The sequence below is a fragment of the Balaenoptera ricei genome, chromosome 4 (genome assembly GCF_028023285.1).
Source record: "Balaenoptera ricei isolate mBalRic1 chromosome 4, mBalRic1.hap2, whole genome shotgun sequence".
In the NCBI taxonomy this organism is placed as follows: Eukaryota; Metazoa; Chordata; class Mammalia; order Artiodactyla; family Balaenopteridae; genus Balaenoptera; species Balaenoptera ricei.
This window is the reverse complement of record NC_082642.1, coordinates 7,408,710-7,435,507: the sequence shown is the minus strand read 5'-3', so window position 1 is coordinate 7,435,507 and position 26,798 is coordinate 7,408,710. Positions and strand designations below refer to the sequence as shown.

Here is a 26,798-nt window from a genome sequence, read left to right as displayed (position 1 = left end):
ACCAAGTTCTCCAGAAAGTTTACCAATTATCAGCCACCCCAAGTCCTTCTTGGAAAGAGAGGGGATATGAACACATTCAGCAGAATTAATTTCCGGCTCTCCTGAAACTGACTGGCTGCATTTATTCGAAGTCCATTCTCTCTGGTTGAGTTTTGACATAAAAGAGTCACTGACTGAAAATACCTTTTATTTAGATGTCATTTGAGGGCCACCTCCTATATCTCTGGCTGCTCCTTCTCTGTCTCTTTTCCAGGCTCATCAGAACTTGCCTGACCACTGACAGTGGAACTCCTCGGGGCTCAGATTCAGGCCCAGTTCTCTTCTTACGTCATACTCTCCTCAGGCAAATTTATTCCCGACCATCATGTTTCTCGCCACTGGTGCCTCCCAGATGTATTTGTGTGGTGCAAACCTCTCCTCTGAGGTCCAGATCTTTATTTCTAACCCACTGTTCTACCTCTGCATGTGAAGGCTTCACATCCAAGACTGAACTTGGGATTTCCTCCCCTCCAAAACTGCTGTTCTTTTAGTGTTTTTAAATTCAATGAAGACACAAACTTCCATCCAGCTTTCAAACCAGAAACTCAGAAGCTATTCCTGATGCCTCCTTCTCCGTCATCTCCCCTCCGCCCCAGCAATCAATCTCTTGGCCTTGTCTGCTTTACCCACCACGTAGTTTCTCCTGAGTGGCCCACTTTGGTCTACCTTTATTGCCACCACTCTGCTCTGGTCATTTCTTGTCTAGACCCCTGCTGTAGCCTTCTAACTAGTCTCCGTGTCCACTGTGGGCTCTCTAATCCATTCTCCACACTGAGGCATTTTCTCAAAATGCACATCTTCTCAGGCCACTGCAAACCTTCCAAGGCTGCCCACGCCTCCTAGTCTACGGTGCCCGGTGGTGGGTCCTCCCCTGCCCCTCCAGCTGCTTCTCAGTCACGCTCCACCCCACGCTCTGCACGGCAGACCCACTGCCTCTCTGTTCCTCAAGCGTGTCCACTGCAGGGATTGGCACCTGCTCTCCCCTCTGCCCCTCCCCTGCTTATCTCCACTCAGCCTTCCTACCTCAGCTTAGCCGTCTGTTCCTCAGAGATGCCTTTTCCTGAACTTCCAGCCTTTATTATAAGCTATGACACGTCAGAAATACCTTCCCTCTGAACACTTATCTCAGTTTCCAAGTTTATATTCATTAAAGCGGTTTCTTGATGAATGCCTTTGCTTCAGAAGAGCTCCAGAGAGAAGAGGGCCCATGACTAATTTTGCTCACGGTGTCTCTCCAGCACCCAGCCAAGTGCCTGGCACATAGGTGATGTTTAAAAAGCTCCCTGAGTGAATGAGTGAACTGTTGTGTCTCTGAGGCCCTGACGAGGCAATTACAACAGCCCACGGTGAATATCCATAGTTTGTGTTACCTACTTATAAATAAAATCAGGTCCAGGAGTGATGGAAGGTTGAGCATAACGTGCAGTTGCCAAACCTGGCCAGGGAAACTCAGGCCCGCCTGCCCACCCCCGCCTGGTCCCGCCTGGTCTTGTGACATTGGTGAGCGTACCCTTGACAAAAATGATACATGCATCTTCGCTAAGAACAAACAATGATTTTTTTTTTTTTTTAATGGAAATGCTTATTTCACCTTGAGGATTATGTGTGGATCTTTTTCTTTAAAGTATTTGTTTTTATTTATTTATTTATGGCTGTGTTGGGTCTTCGTTTCTGTGTGAGGGCTTTCTCTAGTTGCGGCAAGCAGGGGCCACTCTTCATTGCGGTGCGCGGGCCTCTCACTATCGCGGCGCGCGGGCCTCTCACTATGGCGGCCTCTCTTGTTGCGGAGCACAGGCTCCAGACGCGCAGGCTCAGTAGTTGTGGCTCACGGGCCCAGTCGCTCTGCGGCACGTGGGATCTTCCCAGACCAGGGCTCGAACCCGTGTCCCCTGCATTGGCAGGCAGATTCTCAACCGCTGCGCCACCAGGGAAGCCCACAAACAATGATTTTGAGGGACATACCAAAAGTATTTGCCGTCTCCTCAGGGGCATGGTCTCACTAAAAACACATTCAGTTTAGGTAACTGTTCAGAAAAATTATTATCTCTATCTTCATGCAAATAGCTTTCTCCTGCTTTATGTTTTAGAAGCTGACAGGACAATTAAAGTCATTTATCTCAAAACACAGAAAGTTCAAAGGTGAACTGCCAGTCCTAGGAAATTTCTAGCTACTTTTAAATAACATGTTTCCACGTTACAAAGAAAATCAAACATTATTGGGTGCCGTGTTCATAAGTTGAAATAAACACTCATTTTCACTGGATATTGACATACAAAGTGATGAATGCCTTTCTATGTCAAAATTATTACACAACTATATATAAAACATGTTCTTAATCTTTCCTCTATTATTTTACTTATTAATACATTTGTTCCAGGAATAATTTAAGACATTATAACAGCAGATAAAATACAACAAAATAACATAAATTATAAATCAATTAAGAATTCAACAGAAAAATAGGGTAGGATAGAAAATAGATTCAGAAATGAGGCCAATTAAAAAATGCCTTTTGTAAGGACTAATATACTGCCAGGCAACACTGCTGGTTGTCTACACAACAGTCATCCTGCCCTTCTTCCTTCTACAGAGCCCTGATTATGTTCTGATATCAAGTATCCTGTGCTCAGTCCCGGAGGATGAACCATGGTTGATCTAAGAGAGTCATGGGCCACTATCTGGACCATTCTTGTTAGAAAGAAATGTCCTTACTGTGTGAGACACTTTTAGTGAGATCTCTTACTTGTGGCTGGGAGGTTTCTGACCGATGCACTTGCTATGGTTCTCATTAGGCTCTAAGCTTTCCAGCAGTCCACACCAAAAGGGAGATTTAGTTAGAAATAAGTCAGTGTCCGTAAAACAAAAACAGGTTCGCACCTCAGGAAAAGCACAATATTGCTAACACTAAGAAATATGCTGAGGGTCTGTAGGGATCCACTCACTTGTCCAATGTATTTAAAATCCCGAATGAAAGCATCAATGATAAGGATACTGTAATCAGCAATCCAAGCCATATTGCCTTTTTCTTTTGACATAATTTATTATTCACCTTGAAGTTTCATTTACTATATGCTTCTCAAGTTGAAACATTATTCTCTGAGCCAAAAGAAAATGCATTTAACAAATTAATTTGGACAACGGGTGCAGACAAGTTGTTCTTTGCAAACGAACCTTTCGCTTATGAATACAAAGCCCAAATTCTATGAGTCGGTAGACCAGTGGGGTGGGTAGGAAAAAGGTCTAGATGGTCCCCATGTGCTTCTTTTAGAAAGAATATGTGTCTTGCTCTGTGTATTTCTACAGAAAAAGTGTAAGCATTCAGCAGGACAGGGAAAGATCATATTCTAAAAAGAATTGTTTTCCCCCTTGAACAATGACATAAGAAGACATTTTATTTTTGTATATAATTTTATTTTGTCTAGGAATCAGACTTCTTTCTCAGTTTATCTGTTTGTCCGTCTATGTATTTATATCCAGCTTATAGGGAAACGAAGCAAACATAGCACTGATAGAAAGAATCTCTCCTTCTGTGTGCTCTCCTTGATGGCTTGAACTCCCAGCCAGCTGCAATAGCCAGCCTACCAGGAATAGACCCCACTTCAAGCCCATTTACTATTTTAATGACAAGAACTTGCTAATGTGGGCACTCAAAATGTAACCTTGGAAGGGAATGCTCTTCATACCAGGAAATCTTTGAGAAGGCTTGAGTTCTTGCCATAACTAAAAATCTGATGATGTATTACTGATGACTTCATCCCCAAATGAAAGCTAGCTCCCTGCTTCCATAATCCCCGGGGAGAATCACACCAAGAAGAGGGGAATTTGGAGAGGACTTGAAGGAAAGAGACTTCAGTTTCTCTTTTGAATAAAAATGAAGGCACCAGTCTAGGTGAGTATAGAGGACACACGTTCCAGGTGCTGCAGTAAGTGGCCTGTATGTCTCCTACAGCACTGATATAGCAACTGCAGAGAGTTCACAGAGGACCAAAGAAAGAACAGACTGCTCACGGGGGGCGGGGTTTGGTGGGGCTTCGGCATGAGGAATGTAGATGTGAGATGGTCTCTCCCCCAATTAGGCTTTGTATCCCAGCGGTGCTGACGCTTCAGACGTCATTGCACATCCTGGCTTTCTCTTTAGAAAAGGGGAACAGTTCCATTCCAGTTGATGGTGGCCTCTCTCCACTTGCTTCTGATTGCCATCTCCACTGGAGAAAACCGTCTTCCTGGCCTGTGTTCATCTTCATGTCGGACTCTTTCCCAGTGATGGGAGTGAGTATCTGTCGGGGGGAACAGCCAGCATTTAGACCCCAGCCTATGTATACCATTTTGGAGGAAGCCAGGAAGGAAGGAATGTAGGATGGGTGGGCAGGAGTTGGGCTCAGCGAGCTGTGTTCCTAGAACTGGGTAAGCAGAGGGGGATTCTAGTAGATGATGGTATTTAGACTCGCCCCATACAAAACACGACCATGATAACCTGGGTTGTTGTAGATTTTGGAAACGGAATATTGATGACATGTAATGGCATGGTCCAGCACCAGATGGGACACGTAGAGCCGGGTGTAGGTCACCGGATGTTGTCAGGAAAAACAAGAAAAGAGAGAGCTTACCACTTCTCAATGCTTCTAAGAGTACCTTTGCATTTTGGGGTGAAGGGCAAAGTATTCTCATGAGGTAGTCAAGAACTGAGTTCCAGGCCCAGGTTGGTCTCAAATGACATTGAGACCAACTTGAGAGGGTACTTAAGGGTACTTAATATCTCTCAGCCTCATTTACTCAATTAGGAATCATTTTTTGGCCACTTCAGTTTCCTCTACATAAAATAAATATCATAGTATCTACCTCAGCTGACTGTTGGGAGAATGAGATAGAGTACGTAAAGTTTTCAGCGCAGAGCCTAGAACAGAATGCTTGCCATGCATGTGAGCTAATAAAAACAAAAAACGATGCTTTCCTCGAAGAAGAGAGTAAAGTAGAAACGATAATATATTTTAAGGAATGTATTGTCAGTGTTCCACTAAATGAAATGGGCTCATGTATATCTCTATATCTACATAGATATTTCTCATAATTAAAGAAAAAGAATTAGGAGTTACACAGATAAAGCAGTCACTAAGATACTTCTCCAAATTTAGTCATAATGATGAAAAGTTGCTTAACACCAGACCTGTGACACTAAATGCAAAGAGTCAGACATCAAATCAACAAGCCTCCATCTATGGTGCCGAGGTACCAGATACAGCCTCCCAGTCTCATCATGGTTTTTCCCTTGTCCAAAAGGCTAATGTTTAAAGACATCTTAAGATTGGTCTTTTTTCCTCATGTGTTTAAAAAAATATGGTGGGAATTGAAATGGATTGTGTGGTCGCCCTTGGACCAGAACCTCTAAGGTTTGCTGGGACTGTGCCTTCGTTATCGTTGCTTTCCTAGTGGCTGGCACGGTGGTTGCGTCTTAGTAGGCCTCAAAAATGCTTTTTGAACTAATCTGAACACAAATGCCCTCTCAGTTTCGTTACTATGTCCCGGGATGATTGATCATCTGATGTTTGTTCTTGGGATAGAATAGACCAATTGGAACCTCCCCGCCCCTATCCCTTTGTTTTTCTAGTTCTTTCCTTGGGCATTACATGCCTTGTGCTCACAGATAGAAGACCCCAGGGAAGACTTTTTTGGAAATCTGACTCTCAACCTTCTGTTTTTTCTCTTACCTACAAGTTGTTGGTTCCTCTGTGCTACTTCTAGACCCCCCTACCCTTATTTAAAGCAGGTTTAGAATTCCCACGTTACACTGCTTAGGTTAGGCCCATGGGATCGATGCCTAGGTTTCATTTCAGAGATCACACTTCTACACCTTCCTGCAGAGCTAGCATGAGCTGTGAACCGGCGGTAGCTGCATCTCTCTGAGCACATTAAAGCTCAGGGCACTTGGGATCTGGAATGCTCACCTACGGTAAGGTGCGCAGGCTTGTTCTGTGCGGGCTGGCCACTGTAGAAGTACAGATCAAAGAGGCGCTCCACTTTCCAGTCTGATAACAGCTGCCTGTTTGTGCTAAAAAGGACGCTGTAATTTCCGTTGATGTTGCACAGCCAAATAGGTAACTTGGGAGTCTTCAGCATGCTGCCCACCTGCAAGGGGAGAGGGGGATACAGATGAACATAGAGATTTGGCCACACTGTGAAAGATGCTGATATGGCATCAGGATCAAAAAGCAGCTTGGGGGCTCGGCGTTGCGCGGGGAGCTGTGCAGGGCTCAGTGTGTGAAGGAAGATTTCAAACGAAAGCTTCATCATGAATGAATTTACATTTATGAATGGCGTGTTGGTGATGCTGCAGTTTTTCTCTGCATGGATTGTATTTTATAACATTTTGGGGATGGGCTCACGGAGGAGGTGGGACCACCTTAGTTCAGTTTGGAAGGGAGGTGGAGAATAAATAGATAAACTGAAATAGAAATGTAGGGGTGGAACAGGAGAACGTCAAGTGGTCTTTGTTGTTGCCTAGTGTATTTACCCCCATTCCCAAGGTAGGACAGTATTTCATTCAGCAGGTGGTCATTCTGGCAGCACTAACCATTTAGAATATAGGAAAAAGAGACTATTTAGAATATGGAAACAGTGAATATTTTGAATACAGAAAAAAGCTTCTGGGAAATAAGGGGGACACACACACCCTCACACTCACACAGATATACATATATCTGCATGTTAACGTGTAGATCAATTGTGAAGAGGTACTTACAGCTGAGTGTACTAGTTTAATATTACCTATAATGTTAAGTTCACTGTTTTAAGCAGCTTGTTATCTGGTTTTTCCAGGCAACTGTCAATTCAGCCTTGAATTTTCAAGGTAGTGCATTAGATTCACAAAAACACCACTCTGGGAGGTGCCGTAATAAAGGGTCCTATACACTGCAGTGGCCCCTGAGGGTATCTCGATATTACAGTGTATTTTTCTTAATGATGTCTCCCATTTTGTTTGAAGAGGCAGGGAAGCACATTTTTTTAAATGCCATTGAAACTCATTAATGTTAAAAAAATTCTTTTTTTCTACTTAAAGAGACAAACATGAGCTACATGGAAACCCCCATCATTTTCACACGATGCCAGGGAGAGCTCTGGACCCTCAGCCCTGGCACGTCTTCCCATAACAAAAGGATTCAGTTCTGTTTCTTTTCTTCTCAGTCCTTCAAGTTGTCCTGTGTGCTCAGGAGCAAATTCTTTTGTGTGGAAAATCCATCTTTGAGAAAATGATCATGTGTTTTGTAAACCCAAGTACTAAAGGCTAATAACTTGACATTTTGATTTCTCAATAGTTCTATTCAAATCTCTTCCTATTTCTAGAGTTTAAATTCTTCAGTTGTGGGTGAGTGGGTGAATCAGAGGTGCTTTTGTCTTTAAGCTTTTCTCTTCAGCTACTGGAGAAAAATTATATTACTGTGTTTAAAAGAAATGACCTCAGTTTTAGTTGACAGTTGGAAAAAGGGGTGCAAGCCCAGCACCCCAGTCTGGATATGCTCATAGTTGGTGCAGGAGTTGCTCGTCTGCCACACCAGCACTGGCCCCTCTGGGCTGAGTATAACATGAACCTCTCACACAACAAACGTGGGGCAAGTCGCCCACTGGCTACGTCGGAAATAAAACACAGAGGATGTGCCATTGAAGCAGCCCCATGTGTTTACGTTCCAGGAGCCACCCCCAAGTTCCAAAGAACACTGTCACCATTCATTAGTTATAAAATAAGCTCTTTCTTTCTCAGGCCTTCTTGCGATGGTACCTCCTGTACTAAGGTTATGTGTAATCAAAATATGATCCATGTGATTTGGGATTGTTAAGGTTGGAACGCATGGATAAACCAATTAGGAAACTGAGGGCTGTTTGTAATAAAAAGCCACTCCATTTGAACTTCAGGTCGATGTTCTGGCTGATTTTAAACCAATGAAATTTCCTGTAAATTATGTGTGGGTGGATGTAATAGACTGTATGATATTGTTTCATGGAATCTTTGTAACGTAGGCAAAATTCAACAGGCGCTCAGATTCATACTCCACAAAGGGCTGATACCACACTGTTGTGATTTTATGCAACAATGCAATGGTTTTCTTTCCTGAACTCAAAGCTACTCAAGATTTTATTAAAGTAGGAGGAAAATGAAGTAGTCATAAATATAACAATCTCCAGCACCCAAAGTGACCAGCCACAGACCCCACACTAAGCAGGCAGAGTCCCGCTTGTCTTGAGAGATTCTGGTCAAGAGGAAACTGTCTGTCACAGTACTTTGGGTTTTAACTCCAAGGGGTGAGCCTTCGGATTACAGCTGAGAACATACCTGGTTTAAAGGGAGTCCCACAAAACCAAAACTGAGCACCTCCCAATGGAACCCAGCCAAATATCATGCCCCTTTCATTTCTCTGAGCACCGTGTAATCTGTTTGACTGGAATCTTCTGTTAAGAATTTGTATTGTGGGTTCAAGATGGTGGAGTAGAAGGACGTGCGTTTACTCCTCTTGCGAGAGGACCGGAATCACAACTAAGTGCTGAACAGTCATCGACAGGAAGACACTGGAACTCACCAAAAAAGATACCCCACATCCAAAGACAAAGGAGAAGCCACAATGAGATGGTAGGAGGGGCACAATCACAATAAAAACAAATCCCATAACTGCTGGGTGGGTGACTCACAAACTGGAGAACGCTTATACCACAGAAGTCCACCCACTAGAGTGAAGGTTCTGAGCCCCACGTCAGGCTTCCCAACCTGGGGGTCCGGCAACAGAGAGAGGAATTCCTAGAGAATCAAACTTTGAAGGCTATGGGGATTTGATTGCAGGCCTTCGACAGGACTGGGGGAAACAGAGACTCCACTCTTGGAGGACACACACAAAGTCATGTGCGCATCGGGACTCAGGGGAAGGACCAGTGACCCCATAGGAGACGGAACCAGACCTACCTGCTAGTGTTGGAGGGTCTCCTGCAGAGGCAGGGGGTGGCTGTGACTCACTACGGGGCAAGGACACTGGCAGCAGAAGTTCTGGGAAGTAATCCTTGGCGTGAGCCCTCCAAGAGTCCGCCATTAGCCCCACCAAAGAGCCAGGTAGGCTCCAGAATTGGGTCGCCTCAGACCAAACAACCAACAGGGAGGGAACTCAGTCCCACCCATCAGAAAGCTTGCACAAGCCTCTTAGATAACCTCATCACCAAAGGGCAGACAGCAGAAGAAAGAAGAACTACAATCCTGCAGCCTGTGGAACAAAAACCACATTCACAGAAAGATAGACAAGATGAAAAGGCAGAGGGCTATGTACCAGATGAAGGAACAAGATAAAACCCCAGAAAAACAACTGAATGAAGTGGAGATAGGCAACCTTCCAGAAAAAGAATTCAGAATAATGATAGTGAAGATGATCCAGGACCTTGGAAAAAGAATGGAGGCAAAGATCGAGAAGATGCAAGAAATGTTTAACAAAGACCTAGAAGAATTAAAGAACAAACACCTAGAAGAATTAAAGAACAAACGAACAGAGATGAACAATACAATAACTGAAATGAAAAATACACTAGAAGGAACCAATAGCAGAATAACTGAGGCAGAAGAATGGAAAAGTGACCTGGAAGACAGAATGGTGGAATCCACTGCTGCGAAACAGAATAAAGAAAAAATAATGAAAAGAAATGAAGACAGCCTAAGAGACCTCTGGGACAACATTAAAGGCAACAACATTTGCATTATAGGGGTCCCAGAAGGAGAAGAGAGAAAGGATCCCAGAAAATATTTGAAGAGATTATAGTTGAAAACTTCCCTAACACGGGAAAAGAAATAGCCACTCAAGTCCAGGAAAGGCAGAGAGTCCCATACAGCATAAACCCAAGGAGAAACACGCCGAGACGCATAGTAATCAAATTGACAAAAATTAAAGACAAAGAAAAATTATTGAAGGCAACAAGGGAAAAATGACAAATAACATACAAGGGAACTCCCATAAGGTTAACAGCTGATTTCTAGGCAGAAACTCTACAAGCCAGAAGGGAGTGGCATGATATATTTAAAGTGATGGAAGGGAAGAACCTACAACCAAGATTACTCTACCTGGCAAGGATCTCACTCAGATTCGATGGAGAAATCAAAAACTTTACAGACAAGCAAAAGCTAAGAGAATTCAGCACCACCAAAACAGCTCTACAACAAATGCTAAAGGAACTTCTCTAAGTGGGAAACACAAGAGAAGAAAAGGACCTACAAAAACAAACCCATAACAATTAAGAAAACGGTAATAGGAACATACATATTGATAATTACCTTAAATGTGAATGGAATAAATGCTCCAACCAAAAGACACAGGCTGGCTGAATGGATACAAAAACAAGACCCACATATATGCTGTCTACAAGAGACCCACTTCAGACCTAGGGACACATACAGACTGAAAGTGAGGGGATGGAAAAAGATATTCCATGCAAATGGAAATCAAAAGAAAGTTGGAGTAGCAATACTCATATCAGATAAAATAGACTTTAAAATAAAGAATGTTAGAAGAGACAAGGAAGGACACTTCATAATGATCAAGGGATCAATCCAAGAAGAATATATAATAATTATAAATATATATGCACCCAACACAGGAGTGCCTCAATACATAAGGCAACTGCTAACAGCTATAAAAGAGGAAATCGACAGTAACACAATAATAGTGGGGGACTTTAACACCTCATTTACACCAATGGAAAGATCATCCAAGCAGAAATTAATAAGGAAACACATGTTTTAAATGACACAATAGACCAGATAGATTTAATTGATATTTATAGGACATTCCATCCAAAAACAGCAGATTACACTTTCTTCTCAAGTGCGTGCGGAACATTCTCCAGGATAGATCACATCTTGGGTCACAAATCAAGCCTCAGTAAATTTAAGAAAATTGAAATCATATCAAGCATCCTTTCTGACCAAAACACTATGAGATTAGAAATCAATTACAGGGAAAAAAAAAAAAAAAAAACGTAAAAAGCACAAACACATGGAGGCTAAATAATACGTTACTAAATAACCAAGAGATCACTGAAAAAAGCAAAGAGGAAATCAAAAAATACCTAGAGACAAATGACAATGAAAACACGATGATCCAAAACCTATGGGATGCAGCAAAAGCAGTTCTAAGAGGGAAGTTTATAGCAATACAAACCTACCTCAAGAAACAAGAAAAATCTCAAATAAATAATCTAACCTTACACTTAAAGTAAGTAGAGAAAGAAGAACAAACAAAACCCAAAGTTAGCAGAAGGAAAGAAATCATAAAGATCAGAGCAGAAATAAATGAAATAAAAACAAAGAAAACAATAGCAAAGATCAATAAAACTAAAAGCTTGTTCTTTGAGAAGATAAACAAAGTTGATAAACCATTAGCCAGACTCATCAAGAAAAAGAGGGAGAGGACTCAAATCAATAAAATTAGAAATGAAAAAGGAGACGTTACAACAGACACTGCAGAAACATAAAGCATCCTAAGAGACTACTACAAGCAACTCTATGCCAATAAAATGAACAACCTGAAAGAAATGGACAAATTCCTAGAAAGGTATAACCTTCCAAGACTGAACTAGGAAGAAATAGAAAATATGAACAGACCAATCACAAACACTGAAATAGAAACTGTGATTAAAAATCTTCCAACAAACAAAAGTCCATGACCAGATGGCTTCACAGGTGAATTCTATCAAACATTTAGAGAAGAGCTAACACCCATCCTTCTGAAACTCTTCCAAAAAATTGCAGAGGAAGGAACACTCCCAAACTCATTCTATGAGGCCACCATCAGCCTGATACCAAAACCAGACAAAGGTAGTACAAAAAAAGAAAATTACAGACCAATATCACTGATGAATATAGATGCAAAAATCCTCAACAAAACACTAGCAAACAGAATCCAGCAACACATTAAAAGGATCATACACCATGATCAAGAGGGATTTATCCCAGGAATGCAAGGATTCTTCAATATATGCAAATCAGTCAATGTGATACACCATATTAACAAACTGAAGAATAAAAACCATACAATCATCTCAATAGATGCAGAAAAACTTTTGACAAAATTTATTTATTTATCCATGTTCTTGGATTAGAAGAATGAATATTGTGCAAGTGACTATACTACCCAAAGCAATCTACAGATTCAGTGCAATCCCTATTAAATTACCAATGGCGTTTTTAATAGAAGTAGAACAAAAAATCTTAATATTTGTATGGAGACACCAAAGACCCCAAATAGCCAAAGCAGTCTTGAGGGAAAAAAACGGAGCTGGAGGAAGCAGACTCCCTGACTTCAGAGTATACTACAAGGCTGCAGTAATCAAGACAGTATGGTACTGGCACAAAAACAGAAACATAGATTAATGGAACAGGATAGAAAGCCCAGAGATAAACCCACGCACCTATGGTCAACTAATCTATGACAAAGGAAGCAAGGATATACAATGGAGAAAAGACAGTCTCTTCAATAAGTGGTGCTGGGAAAGCTGGACAGCTACATGTAAAAGAATGAAATTAGAACACTCCTTAACACCATACACAAAAATAAACTCAAAATGGATTAGAGACCTAAATATAAGACTGGACACTATAAAACTCTTAGAGGAAAACATAGGAAGAACACTCTTTGACATAAATCACAGCAAGATCTTTTTTGATCCACCTCCTAGAGTAATGGAAATAAAAACAAAAATAAACAAATGGGACCTAATGAAACTTAAAAGCTTTTGCAAAGCAAAGGAAACTACAAACAAGATGAAAAGACAACCCTCAGAATGGGAGAAAATATTTGCAAACGAATCAACGGACAAAGGATTAATCTCCAAAATTTATAAGCAGCTCATGCAACTCAATATTAAAAAAATGAACAACCCGATCAAAAAATTGGCAGAAGACATAAATAGACATTTCTCCAATGAAGACATACAGATGGGCAAGAAGCACATGAAAAGTTGCTCAACATCACCAATTATTAGAGAAATACACATCAAAACTACTATGCGGTATCACCTCACAGCAGTTAGAATGGGCATCATCAGAAAATCTACAAACAACAAATGCTGGAGAGGGTGTGGAGAAAAGGGAACCCTCTTGCACTGTTGGTGGGAATGTAAATTGATACAGGCACTATGGAGAACAGTATGGAGGTTCCTTAAAATACTAAAAATAGAATTACCATATGACCCAGCAATCCCACTACTGGGCATATACCCAGAGAAAAGCATAATTCAAAGAGACACATGCACCCCAATGTTCATTGCAGCACCATTTACAGTAGCCATTCATGGAAGCAACCTAAATGCCCATCTACAGACGAATGGATAAAGAAGATGTGGTCCATATATACAATGGAATATTACTCAGCCATAAAAAGGAACGAAATTGGGTCATTTGTAGAGACATGGATGGATCTAGAGACTGTCATACAGAGCGAAGTAAGTGAGAAAGAGAAAAACAAATATCATATATTAACGCATATATGTGGAACCTAGAAAAATGGTACAGATGAACTGGTTTGCAGGGCAGAAGTTGAGACACAGATGTAGAGAACAGACGTATGGACACCAAGGGGGGAAAGTGGCGGGGGGTGGTGGTGGTGGTGTGATGAATTGGGCGATTGGGATTGACATGTACACACTGATGCGTATAAAATGGATAACTAATAAGAACCTGCTGTATTAAAAAATAAATAAAAAAATTCAAAAAAAAAAAAAGAATTTGTATTGCTTTGGGTTAGACACAATTTATCAGCTAAGCTCCCCCAAAGGAGGATTCTAAATATGTTTTATTGGTGAGATTCCACCAATGCAGAATTTGTGCGTGTTGCCTCATGTTGCCATGGTAAGAAGGAAATTAAATTGTGATACAGTGGTGCTATAAATAAAATACCTTTCTCCTTAAATTCACTCATAGTGTTATAAGCCCAGTGTGTTCAGCCTTACATGCAGCAATCAAGCCTTCCATAACATGTATCATTTAATGTAAAGTTATGAAGATAGGAAGAAAGATGGGACAATTCTAAGCACCAGAGGATGAGGATGGAGTCCACGTAATTCTTTCCTATGCCGCCGTCGAGAACGATGGCTCTTACAGTATGCCTTTGCACAGCGAGCGTGATGTTGAAGTCCCAAGGCCCCCAGCCGGTGATCTGAACCGGAGAAAGGTGTTGGAAATGTCGTGTTTTCTTTGCTGATTCCTGGTGACAATTTGTGTGCATGACTGTTTGGGGTCTGGCTCTCATCTCTGCCACCTGGAACTTGAGTTGATGTAACTTCTCTCAGTGAGTTTGCAGGGATGTTGTCATGTTTTCAGGGCACTACCTCAGTGACTCAGTGGTAGAGAACAGTGGGTGGAGCTTCATCTGGTACTTTTAGGCTTGGATATCTTCCTATCAGTCTCTTTAAAGGGAAAACGTAAAGAGGGAAGAGGGTAGCACTCGGATGGTGATGTGCTCTGCCAGGGCTGCTGGGGGAATAAATCCAGCAAGACCTAAATGGCTTCAGTCCCTTCTAAAAACCAGAGTTGATTTTTCTTCTCTGTGGCAGGTGCGAAGGTAATGTGAACCTCCTAAGGCTTTCCAGATGGTGTTAGACTCCAACTGCTTTATGTTCTCACTTAGGTATTGGAACCTCACACTCAAACCTGTACCTTCAAATAGAAAAGTGACGGGAGGCTTCAAAATAGTGCCTCATCCTGAGGGGAGCTGGCTGTGTGCTGCAGGAACCATCCGTCTGCTGGGCTCTGGGGGCCCTGCCATGTCATCTAATGAGAGCTCCTTTTTTATTTTTTAATCTCACCTACTGGGCTGTGACATTGGGACTGAAAGACGTGTGTTTTTGCAATCTCTGCAATTTTGTCACTGAGTAAGAAGAGATTCACTTCGGGAAGACAGATGCAGTGGTACAGGAGGGGTTTCACCTCGACAGCAGAATCTGTCAGGCAGCACGTTGGTTTTCTTTTGAACTCAGAAACCTTCTTATATTAGGTTTCTATTACCAGTGCCTACATAGAATCTTCTGATGTAGAGCACCCACCCTAGGCGGGAGTCCCTAAATACCCATAAAATGCTTAAACCTATATACTTTTGGCATATTCACGTGTCCTGTGCAGAGTCACTATGCCTCAGAGCAGAAAGGGAGGGGAGCGACTGTGAGAGCCTCAATCCAGTGATGCTTAAAGCATTGTCCTAGAACCACATCTGGTTCTTTTCTGAGCAAATTGCTGTTCTGCAAGAAGTTCTATGATAAAACGTTATGAAATACTAGACATCTGTACGCACTGCAGTCAGATGGGGCTTCTGGTTAGCACGTCTCTGAGTGCCACTGAGCTTGTCCTTCTAGCACGGAAGTGAGAGATGTGGTCTGACAAAGCACAGGTGAAGGGTGACGGATACTTGAAAGGGTACGTGCTACCAGTACCTGCAGTTCATGGTCAACTCAAACTCACCATTGCTTTAACCTGGAAGTCAGTGGATAAAGTTCTAGATGTTGAGCACAGCCGTCATGCATTCTAAAACTGAGCCATGATTTTGCTACCATCTAACTGTTGTGGTTCAGCATCAGTGTACCTGTGACTGATCCTACAGACTATGTAATACAGATCTACATCTCTATGCCAATACATTGATGCGATCGATTACGAAAGTACTTCTGATGATATAATGCCAAGAACTGGCATTTTGTATTTACCACTTTATCAGAAAACAAGCCAAGATGATCATGACAGGCAACATGGCATGGTGGGCTGAAGGGGCCTTTGAATGTAGCTGGGTCTGGGGTCAGAACCCTGGCTCTGACACTTCCCTAGCTGGTGGCCTAGGGCAACTTCCTAGACTTTTCTCAGTCTGGATTTTCTCATCTCTAAAATGAATGACCAAACAACAGCCAGTGCACTTGAACTAACACTGATTATAACTTTGAGTGGAAGTGAGGATTAAATGAAAGAAGATATCATTACCGGTGGCTTAGAGAGAGCCTGGCACACAGTATGTGCTCTACACAAGTGGCTGTTGGCAATATAATGACTAAATGAGCTTTAAAAAATACCATCTTCAAGGATGATGAGAAAATATAAAATTCTTATATACATAAAGTCATTCTATGTAAAAATTATTTTAATAATAATAGATGAGTTGTGGATTGCTTTTATCCTGGGATATAATGAGCTGCTATAGAAAATAAAAAAGCACCTTCAGATTAAATAAACTTTATGTGTACACATGTGGATGCCTAATAGTCATATATCTCAGCAGTTCAAGTAAGAATACCACCTACCAGCCTATATTTGCTCTTTAATACATTTGTTCTGAAACCAAGCTTCAAGTGCACGTTAGAGACGACATAATAAACATCCTCCGGGTTTCAAGCCATTAGTGTACAATTTCAGGCAGTTTTTACCGTGGGCAGGATTCATAGGCGTCTCCCTGGAGAGAGAACGCTGACTCTAAGGAGAAAGGATGAAAAGCCACATTAGTCATTTTTCGAAAAGATGGGAGCTTTGTAGATGTGATTTCTATGTAGATTTAAAAGCTAACCTGGCCTGTCGCCATCCTTTGCCCTACTTCCAATTTGTGAGCAGGCCTTTGGACGGTGGTCCTGAGGTCGGGTACATTTTGCCCTCTTCCCGGCAGGAAAGCACTTATTTATTTATTTATTTATTATTTTTTTTAACCTTAGGCCTCGGCCTCTTGATTGACTTTAAGGTCCCAACAAACACCCACTTTATTATTGGAGGATATTTTAGGCTCTGCAGGTATTTTTCTTTAGAGCATGATTTAGTAGCACTATTGGTCAGAGCTGACTTGTATCAAAAGAAATGCGATCCAGGGAAAATGGTAGCACTGGATTGCTGTGAATTCTTGACTCTCTGAGGCTCGCTCTCTCTCTCTATCTATCTCACTCTCTTTCTTGGAGCAGGGGCGGGGGTGGTGGTGGTGGGGCACGTAGCCTTTGATATAGTTTCTTTTGTTGGAGCAGCTTAGTAGCTATTTAGCAAACACCTGTTTAATTTTAATTTAAGATAAGGTTTGAAACTTGCCCCGAAAGCCTTGCAAACGGTAAAAAGGAATAGAAAGCTGTCAACCTTTCTGATACTGATTGAAAGGAGATACTCTTTCTTGTAATTTCAGTTGAAATAGCTAGTTTTCCAGTTCTGCACACCATGGATTTAATCAGCTAAGCCAAACGAGATTTTTTTTTTTTTTTTCCGTTTTTTAGAGCAGTGATTCAGTCAGGGCAATTTTGTCCCCCAGGGGACATTTGGCAATGTCTGAAGACATTTTTGGTTGTCACGCTGGGCAGGGGGCATAGTGGGTAAAAGCCAGGACGCTGCTAAACATCCCATAATGCACAGGACAGCCTCCATCACAAAGAATTATCCAGTCCAAAGTATCAGTAGTGCTGAGGTTAAGCAGCCCTGTTCCAGAACAGAGGTTTCTAGCCTTGGATGCACATTAGAATCACCTGAGGACTTAAAAAAAATTCAATGCCCAGGTGCTCTCCAGGCCAGATAAACAGAGTCATTGGGTAGGACAAGGCTGTACAATTTGTCGGGTCCAGTACAAAATGAAAAAGTGGAGGCCTTTGTTGAAAAAGTGTTAAGAATTTTAAGGCAGTGACAACAGAGCATCAAACCAAGTGCAGCACCTTGTAAGTGTGGGGCTGGGTGTGAGCACACAGGTCCTACACACCTGTAGTTGATACTGTTCTGGAGGGTGACCTGGGCATTGATAGTTTTAAAAGCTCCACAAGTGGACCAAAGACTAACAGACACCTCACCAAAGAAGACAGACAGATGGCAAATAAGTATATGCAAAGATGTTCCATACCATATACTATAATATTATCAGGGCAATGCAAAAAAAAAACCCAATAATTGAGATACCACTACACACTTATTAGAATGGCCGAAATCCAGAACACTGACAATACCAAATGCTGGCAAGGATGTAGGGCCACAGGACGTCTCATCCATTGCTGGTAGGAATGTAAAACGGCACAGCCAGTTTGGAAGGCACTTTGGTAGTTTCTTACAAAACTAAACATACCATATGATCTAGCATTTGCCCTCCTTGGTATTTACCCAAAGGAGTTGAAAACTTACATCCACACAAAAAACCTGCACATGGATGTTTATAGCAGCTTTATTCATAATTACCAAAACTTGGAAGCAGCCAAGATATCTTTTGTAAGTGAATGGATAAATAAACCATGGTTTATCAGTAGAATAATATTTGTTCAATGAAATGTTACAATATTCCAATGGAATATTATTAAGTGCTATAAAGAAATGAGGTATCAAACTGTGAAAATACGTGGAGGAAATGTAAATGCATAGTATTAAGTGAAAGAAGCCAATCTGAAAAGGCTACATACTCTATGATGCCAACTAGGTAACCTTCTGGAAAAGGCAAAACTATGGAGACAGTAAAAAGATCATTGGTGGCTGGGGTTGGAGGGGACGGAGGGTTGCACAGCAGGGCACAGAGGATTTTTAGGGCAGTGAAACTACTCTGTATGATGCTATAATGGTGGATACATGTCATTGTACCTTTGTCCAAACCCATAGAATGTAAACACCAAGAGTGAACCCTAATGTAAACTATGGACTTTGGATGATAGCGATATGTCAGTGTAGGTTCATCAGTTGTAACAAATGTACCACTCTGGTGATGGATACTGATAATGTGGAGGCCATGCCTGTGTAGGGACAGGGGATACATGGAAATCTTTGTAAATACTTTCCACTCAGTTTTGCCGAAAGCCTAAAGCTGCTCTAAAAAAATAAAGTCGCTTGAAAAAACAAAACTCTCCAGGTGATTTCAATGTGCAGCCAGTGTCAAGATCGCTGTTATTTAGCTTTTATTGCGTAGCCTTCCTATAGCACTCAGTTTACGTATGTGGTATTGGCCCATGTATAACTCCTCTTTGTATTGGACACAGAATCTCACAATCAATAGATGCTGAATGAACATGGCTGAATAAAACACTCTACTGTTATTCCTTATCATCTATTATAAAGCCTTATGTGTGGAGAGGTCATTCGGGCTTTCCAAACAGGCTTCAGCATTCACGATTTTGTTTGCTGTTCGCATCAGTCATGTGGTTGCAGGGCAAGTGTTAGGACATTAATCTGTGGATGAGGAAGCAGGCTCAGAGCAGGTAAGGGACTGGCCCAAGTCACACTCCTGTGAGTGGCAGGGCAAGGCCTCCAGCCAAGTCTCCTGGTTCCCAGGACAGGGCTGTTTTCCACGTGTTAGGGGAACCTCCCCACTTTTACACCAGGTTTCTAAAGTATGGTGCACGTGCCCCTTGGTGGCATGTGGCACGGAAGTCAGGGCACAAGGGGTGAACTTTAAAACAAAACATGTTTACTTATTTATTTAATATGTATTAGAAAAAAATAGCATATCAAGTCCATAGTTTGTATTACTGCTGCAGAAAACATTAGATTCAAATTGTAAAAGTGAGTTGATTTAAAGGAAAATATTAAGCAAATAACAGCAGAGGTGGTGCGAAGATATGACAAAGCTTTTGAATTACCTAATTAAATGACAGAACTATGAGAAACACTTTTAAATCTTTGTAGTTTAAAATGAGGATACAGTGAAATAATATTGTGAAAGAGCTTTGTAATAGTAGACACAGCACTAAAATTGTTGTGGTTTTTGCACCCTCACTCCTTGAAACTTGCCCCCAGTGTATCCTACCAGACTGAGTCTTGGCTTGTTATTGGGCTCTGATCGGTACAGAGTGCTTTACCATGGACCTCAAGTGACCATGCATGGGTGAAAGAAAAGAAAAATATGTAAAATGAAACCTGTAAGTCCCCTATTTCTGGCTTAGTTGTCCTTGTCATTATATATATATATATATATCAAATTCTAACATGAATTCCCAAATTGTCTAGAACAAATGATTAGGAACTGTATAATAATAACAAATCCATTCTCTGTCTAGGGCATATTCAAAGTACAGTCTTCACATTCATACAGTGCAAATCTTTGCGTCCATTAAATGTGGTGAAGGATATATATTCATTGGCATATAAGGACGTTAGTGTTAAATGAAAAAGGCAGGGTTCAGAGGAGTAGAATAGAACATATTTATATGAGAAAGAGAAGGAAGCATTTCTGAGAGGATTGACCCTGGGTGATGGGATTGGGTTCATTTCTTTTGCTTTTAGCTTATCTGTCACTTCTCATTTTTTCTTTTTCTTTTTTTAAATTGAAGTATAGTTGATTTACAATGTTATGTTAGTTTCTGGTGTCATTTTTCTATGATGGACTAGATTCCAAACTCAAGGAATACTAGGTAAACTTTTAAGACACACTTGTACACAAAACATACTAATTCTGCGAAAGTCAGACACTACGTTCCCAATGCTATCAGACGTGATTTGTATGTGTTGTGAGATGCTGATTTCATGATTAACACATTGTAGCTGGAGCCAACAGTAGGAGGAAAGACAGATGAAGCTATGGATATAAAAGGACATGATAAAGTGTAAAGCCCTGTACGTTGAAAGGGATTTTGAGCTGGAACCAGGAGAGTGAAGGACAGGCTCTGAGCAATGGGGCCTCATTTGGTGCTGGTGGATGGTGAGCCTGGGCGGGGTTTGTCACCATCACATTGAATTCCATCCCAGCTAGTGTTAGGGCCGCTCCAAAGAAGTGTTGCTTTTCATAGAATCTGCCTTGCCTTCTCTGGGTTTTATAATGAAACTTTTGTGAAAATATCACAGAAACATCTTTGATTTGTGGTTTGGGTGGGTATTCTTGCTTCCTCACTCTCTCTCCTGGTTTTTTTTACAGAACCACATCTTACTTAATTCTCTGGCTGTGCTTTTCAACAGCACAGTCTACTTTCTGGTTGTCAGAGGTTGTACATCCCCTGAGCTAGAAAGCTTTTTGAGAGGTGTTTCGTAAGTGGGATTCCCTTTTCTTTTCAGTTATTTTTTTTTTAAAGCTTTGAGCAATAGATAGAATATATGCATTCATGTTTGCATAATAAACAGTTGGGCAGATAACCATTCTCTGCTGGCAGTATTGATTTCTGATGAGTGGGGATGCCAGGAAACTTTATTTGTATATTTCAAGTATTGTTTAAAAATTATTTGCATATTACTTGTATTACCTATACTCTGTATACATAAAAATATATACAGTAAAATATGAAGCAAGTAAACTTGGATATTTCCATTTAGATGCTGAAAAATCTCCATGTGTGTCTATATGTGCAAGTGGAAGGCAGGCAGGAAAGTAGTAAAGGAAAAAGCAAGCTCCGATTTGAATTGCCTTGTCCAAATAGTGACACTCTGGTGGTGTGGTTGAGAATTGGGACACACTCACCTGTGAAAGCCTATCATCCTCTGAGGTGTCCTTACGCCACTGCAAATAGCCGACGTCACTGCGGGTCAGGACCCCACATAACATTTCCTGAGACTTCCCTTCCTTAAAGCCGTTAAAGACGTGTGGACTTGCTCTTCCAGTTAAAATCATGTTCAAAGCTGCCTAGATGACACATTTTACAAATATTTACATTTCAGGTAGCGTTGACGCAAGGACTTAATTTCTTTTTTCTTTTAATAATCATAAAATGTATCATTTTTAGTGAAAAGAATGAAATCCCGCAATATATAATTCTGGGAAGACGTATGTCATGAATGTTTGGTGGTGTTAAAACAGGAGTTTATTGATTTTTTTTTCTTGAGCTATGCTCCATAACTCCCCATGGGCCCTTTCTCCCTTCATATTTTTTTTAAACTTTGGTTTCCATAGTTGTGATTTAAGCTGCAAGAAGCTAAGAAGTTTTTATAGTGCTTTTCTTTCAGTTATTAGGGACTCCTGGGGGGTCTTGTCAAGATATTTTCTAATGTTTCTAGAATCTCAGGGATGGCAGGCTCTCAGAGGTAAACTAGAAAGGACTGTAATGGAAAGTGGAAAGACAGAATCTGATAACAAACTCAGGGGAGCATCTTAGTTTTTCAAAGATAATTTGATCACTCTTCACTTAAGGAGAGAATATACTTAGTTGAAAGGAAAAAAAAAAAAGCCTAATTGAGATGCTACAATAAAAAGGCAAAGTCGGGGCTTCCCTGGTGGCGCAGTGGTTGAGAATCTGCCTGCCAATGCAGGGGACACGGATTCGAGCCCTGGTCTGGGAAGATCCCACATGCCGCAGAGCAACTGGGCCCGTGAGCCACAACTACTGAGCCTGCGCGTCTGGAGCCTGTGCTCCGCAACGAGAGGCCGCGACAGTGAGAGGCCCGCGCACCGCGATGAAGAGGGGCCCCCGCTTGCTGCAACTAGAGAAAGCCCTCACACAGAAATGAAGACCCAACACAGCCATAAATAAATAAATAAATAAATAAAAATTTAAAAAAAAAAGGCAAAGTCTTCCAACCCACCTACCTGCACAGGAAACCTCCAGCATTTGGTCGTAGCAGAGGAGTGGTGGAGACGTCCAGGTCCTTCTGAAGCCTGCAGAGCGGGAGGAGCCATCAGCACTCACAGACGACGATGCTCCAGGGACATGCAGCCTCTCCTCCCTCCACCCCCCAACGCACAGCAGCAGTAACTTGGGCTTTTGCCTGGCCACTGTCCTTCCCATGTGCCTGGCGTGTTTCCATCTGTCGCTGGGAAAGCTTCTAGGACTGCGGCTGCAGAGGTGATTGGGCAAGCTCTGGATGCCGATGGGGGAAGCCAGCGATAAGTGGTCAGGGAGGAGGACGAAGCGACAGACCACACACGTTAGAATCCCCGGGTGTGGGCTCCGTGTGGGTGCTGGGCTCTGTAGCAAAACTGTTTGCGCTGAGGGCCGAGGGACGCTTGGCTTAGGGTGGTGACACGTGACCCCTCCAGAGAGTGCTGGCCCAAGGCAGAGCTGACCAGACTGTTCAAGTGGAAGCCACCAGCTGGGGAGTTAAGCCCATGTCTTGGCCGCGGCCTCTACTGTTTCACCAGGGCCAAGGGGTCAGGGATCCGTCCAGGACAGTATAATATCGCGGTGGAAAGCGCTCGTGTTGTCACCCAGAGGGAGATGCTGAGTTACGTGGGCTGTATGTGTTCTTGAACGAACCTGTTCACAGGCCTGGAAGGTCAAGCACTTCCGTGAATAAGACCTAAAGACGTGGGTCAAGCGTCAGGTATAATTCAGGGCAGCGTTTGCTAAATTATGGCATGATGTTAGGTGGTATAGATAGGAGGATTTAAAAAAATTTACAGTGATGTGTTTCATACATTTTTTTCTTTAGCACAGCAAATACATGATTTAGAGGATATTAATGTTTAAGAAGAGGATGATATTTAAATGTCTGTTGATTTTGAATTCTTTTTCTTTTATTTATTTTTTTGGCCGTGCCACACAGCATGCGGGGTCTTAGTTCCCCGACCAGCGACTGAAACCGTGCCTCTCCTGCAGTGGAAACAGTCTTAACCACTGGATCACCAGGGAAGTCCCAAGTGTGTGTTGATTTAAGGACATTGTTAAGCAAATAATAATATAGGTCATAAAAGTATGATATGCAAAAGACAAGTTTTCAGGAACACTGCTTCAAGGCTTGAAATTCTTCCTTTCTGGGGGCCCTCTGTTTCTCTCCGTCTGACTCTCAAAAGCTTACCCTTTTCTCAGGGTCCAGAAGAAAGTCTGTTTCTTCCCAGAAGCCTTCCTTGGCCACCTTATCTGTTGGGGCCCCTCCCTCCTCTGGAATCCGTTAAGATTCATTGTCTCTGTACTTCATTTGGCATGTCAAGTGCCACCTGGGACTTGCTCAGTCTCTCTGTGTACCCCTGGTTTTTCCCAAATTGGAACCTGCAAGGATGTCAGGGCCATATCCTCTTTTATTTGTATTTCCCACAGTGCCAAGTACAGGGCTTTGCATTTCATAGGGACAAAATTAATATTTGTGGATATATATTTTATCGTACATAGAAATCATAAAGTATTTTCATTTATGAAAACTGTACAAATAAGCCTGAGTGGTATCTGCCAATATTTATAACCACAAGAAAAAGGAACCTACTACTGTGCTAGAAAAGTAGATTCAAACTTTTCTGATGACATCCACTCTCCCATGAATATGGCCAAACTGAACTACAGAAAAGGATGCATCAACAGAAGAGTGTCCACTAGAAAAAAATTGCACTCATGTTTCCAATAAGGCATGAAAATATTTTCTAACACAAGAGAGCATTGTTTATGTGACCCCAGAGCTATAGGAAATACCTGTGCAAATATTTGTAGAATTTACCTTTCAAACGTTCTGGAGAAGATCAGGCTGTAAAGAAACAAGATGACACCATGGCTTCCTTCTCCTTTGAACTATTTGAAAAACAAAGGAAAAACACGTTTGCATAAACACAATGCATCTCTGTGTATCTGTGGGCATGAATTCAAGGATTTACACCTGAGAGATTTTTTTCTAGCTGCCGAAAGGACGGTGGGAGCTCTCTCTGCTTCCCTAGGTCACGTCCACCCTCAGATGCATCCTCTTTCCTTGCTTCAGGCATGCCAATGGCACCATCATTCTCTTGGTTTTCAACCTCTCTTTCCTCCACTTCTATCATGTGATTCTCTTCGAATCACAGCTAAGACATAGTGTATACTTCCTCTCCATTTTCCAGCGTCTATCCTAGCTCAGTCCCTCAGAGCTACTCTGGCTGGCCCTTATCCAGCCTCCCTCAGTCAGTGCACCCTTCCTCATCACCCTGTTAAACTCAGGGGGAGCAGAGGAGCTTTCTAGAAATAGCTTTGGAGTTATACAAACCTGAGTTCAAAACCAGTTCTACTATACTGACTCCAGCTTCTTTAAGTCTCAATCTCATCTGCAAATGTAGATAAAAATACCCTTTTCCTAGGATTGTTGCAAAAGTTAAATGAAATAACGCACAGGACCTACCTTAGTTCTTAGAACATGCTAGAACCACAGCAAAATTACTGTCTGTCCCTCTCTAAGGCACTTCTCCCTGTCTCTTTTCTTGGCCAGGTTACTTTTCTGCTCCGAACTTTCCAAAGGTGCCCTGTGAGCTCCAGGATAAAATCCATCCCCATTCAGGGCCTCTCAGTGGTTGGCCTTATCTTAGCTTTGTGTCAATACTCTACCTGCAGAAAAGAAGCTCCTTGGCTGGCTTTCAAGGTGTCCAGGCTTAAAGCCTCTTCTTTAAAGGCATTATATCAGGAAGCCTTCTGCTAAAATGCATGCACTTTTCCTTTTGTGGATTAATTTGTCCCCTTCACTATCTGTGCCCTTGCAGGGGCTGGATCTTCAGGCAGGAGAAGAAATTTCAGTGCCCACAGAAGCCAGATGGGAACCCAAATGGGTGTACGGCAGGACGTGAGGGAAACGGGGAGAGGTGGGGCCCGAGGCAAGGGAGAGCACTTGTGCGTCAGTTTCCTGTTGCTGCCTTAACAGACGACCACAGACGTGTTGGCTTAAAACCACAGGAATCACTACCAAACGTAAAATAGATAACTAGTGGGAAGCAACCGCATAGCACAGGGAGATCAGCTCTGTGCTTTGTGACCACCTAGAGGGGTGGGATAGGGAGGGTGGGAGGGAGGGAGACGCAAGAGGGAGGGGATATGGGGATATATGTATATGTATAACTGATTCACTTTGTTATAAAGCAGAAACTAACACACCATTGTAAAGCAATTACACTCCAATAAAGATGTTAAAAAAAAAAAAACGAAAACAAAAAAACACAGGAATCCATCATCTCACAGTTCTGGAGGTTAGACGTCCAGCCCTGGTGTCACTGGACTCCATTCAAACTGCTGGTTGGCCTGTGTTCCTTCTGGAGGCTATGATGTCTCCTAGCCTTTTCCAGCTTCTAGAAGCTGTCCTTATTCCTTGGTTCATGACTCCACGTCACATAGCCTCTTCTCCTCTGCTTCCCTCGTCACATCCCTTTTTCTGAATCTCCTGCTGTCCTCTTTCTCTTATAAAACCCTTATGATTCATTGGGCCCACCAGAAAAATTCAGAATAATCTCCCCATCTGAGATCTTGAACTTAATCACATCTGCAGAGTCCTCTTTACCAGTTAGGTAACATCATTCAGTCTATCACGACTTGTCTAATGGGAGTCACTGCTCCCTTTATCAGCTGATTGAAGACATGCTAGAATACAGGCCTGTCAGATTTTCTGATTTTGGGTGGCAGTGGGGGGGGACCTAAACATTTAGTTTTTGTGTGTGGTTTTTGTTGTTGTTGGTTTTTTGTTTGTTTGTTTTTTTGTTTTTTTTTTGCTGCTCTGTGCAGATTGAGGGGTGGCTTAACCTTAGTTCCCAGACTGGGGATTGAACCTGTGCCCTCAGCAGCGAAAGCGAGGAGTCCTAACCACTGGACCACCAGGGAATGCCCAAACATTTAGGTTTTTACGTGGAATTTTCTGATTATTTTTGAAGTTCACCAACTCAAGTTTTTAAAAATACAACACCATATGAGCTAATGCTGCAGATCCTATGTGATCGATGTATTAGTTTCCTAGACCTACCCTACAAATGGCCTGAAATTTGAATGGCTTGAAACAGTAGGAATTTATTCCTTCACAGTTCTGGAAGCTAGAAGTCTGAAATCAAGGTGTCAGAGGCGGGCCATGCTCTCTCTGAAGGCCTTAGGGGAGGATCCTTCCTTGTATCTTCCTAGCTTCTGGTGGCTGCTGGAAGTCCTTGGTGTCCTTGGTTTGGGAGGTGCGTCACTCCAGTCTCTGCCTTCATTGTCACATGGTGTTCTC

The 26,798-nt window shown here is 42.1% G+C and overlaps 1 protein-coding gene across 1 annotated transcript in view; it reads right to left on the bottom strand.

The window, feature by feature from the left end:
- Positions 1–4,174: 4,174 nt before the first annotated feature.
- MINDY4B (MINDY family member 4B) overlaps positions 4,175–26,798 on the bottom strand; it is a 39,130-nt gene continuing 16,506 nt past the window's right edge. Inside the window, 5 exon segments of the mRNA XM_059921806.1 lie at positions 4,175–4,317; positions 5,983–6,163; positions 21,412–21,573; positions 22,470–22,542; positions 24,312–24,382. Of these exon segments, the coding sequence (XP_059777789.1) occupies positions 4,175–4,317; positions 5,983–6,163; positions 21,412–21,573; positions 22,470–22,542; positions 24,312–24,382 (630 nt within the window).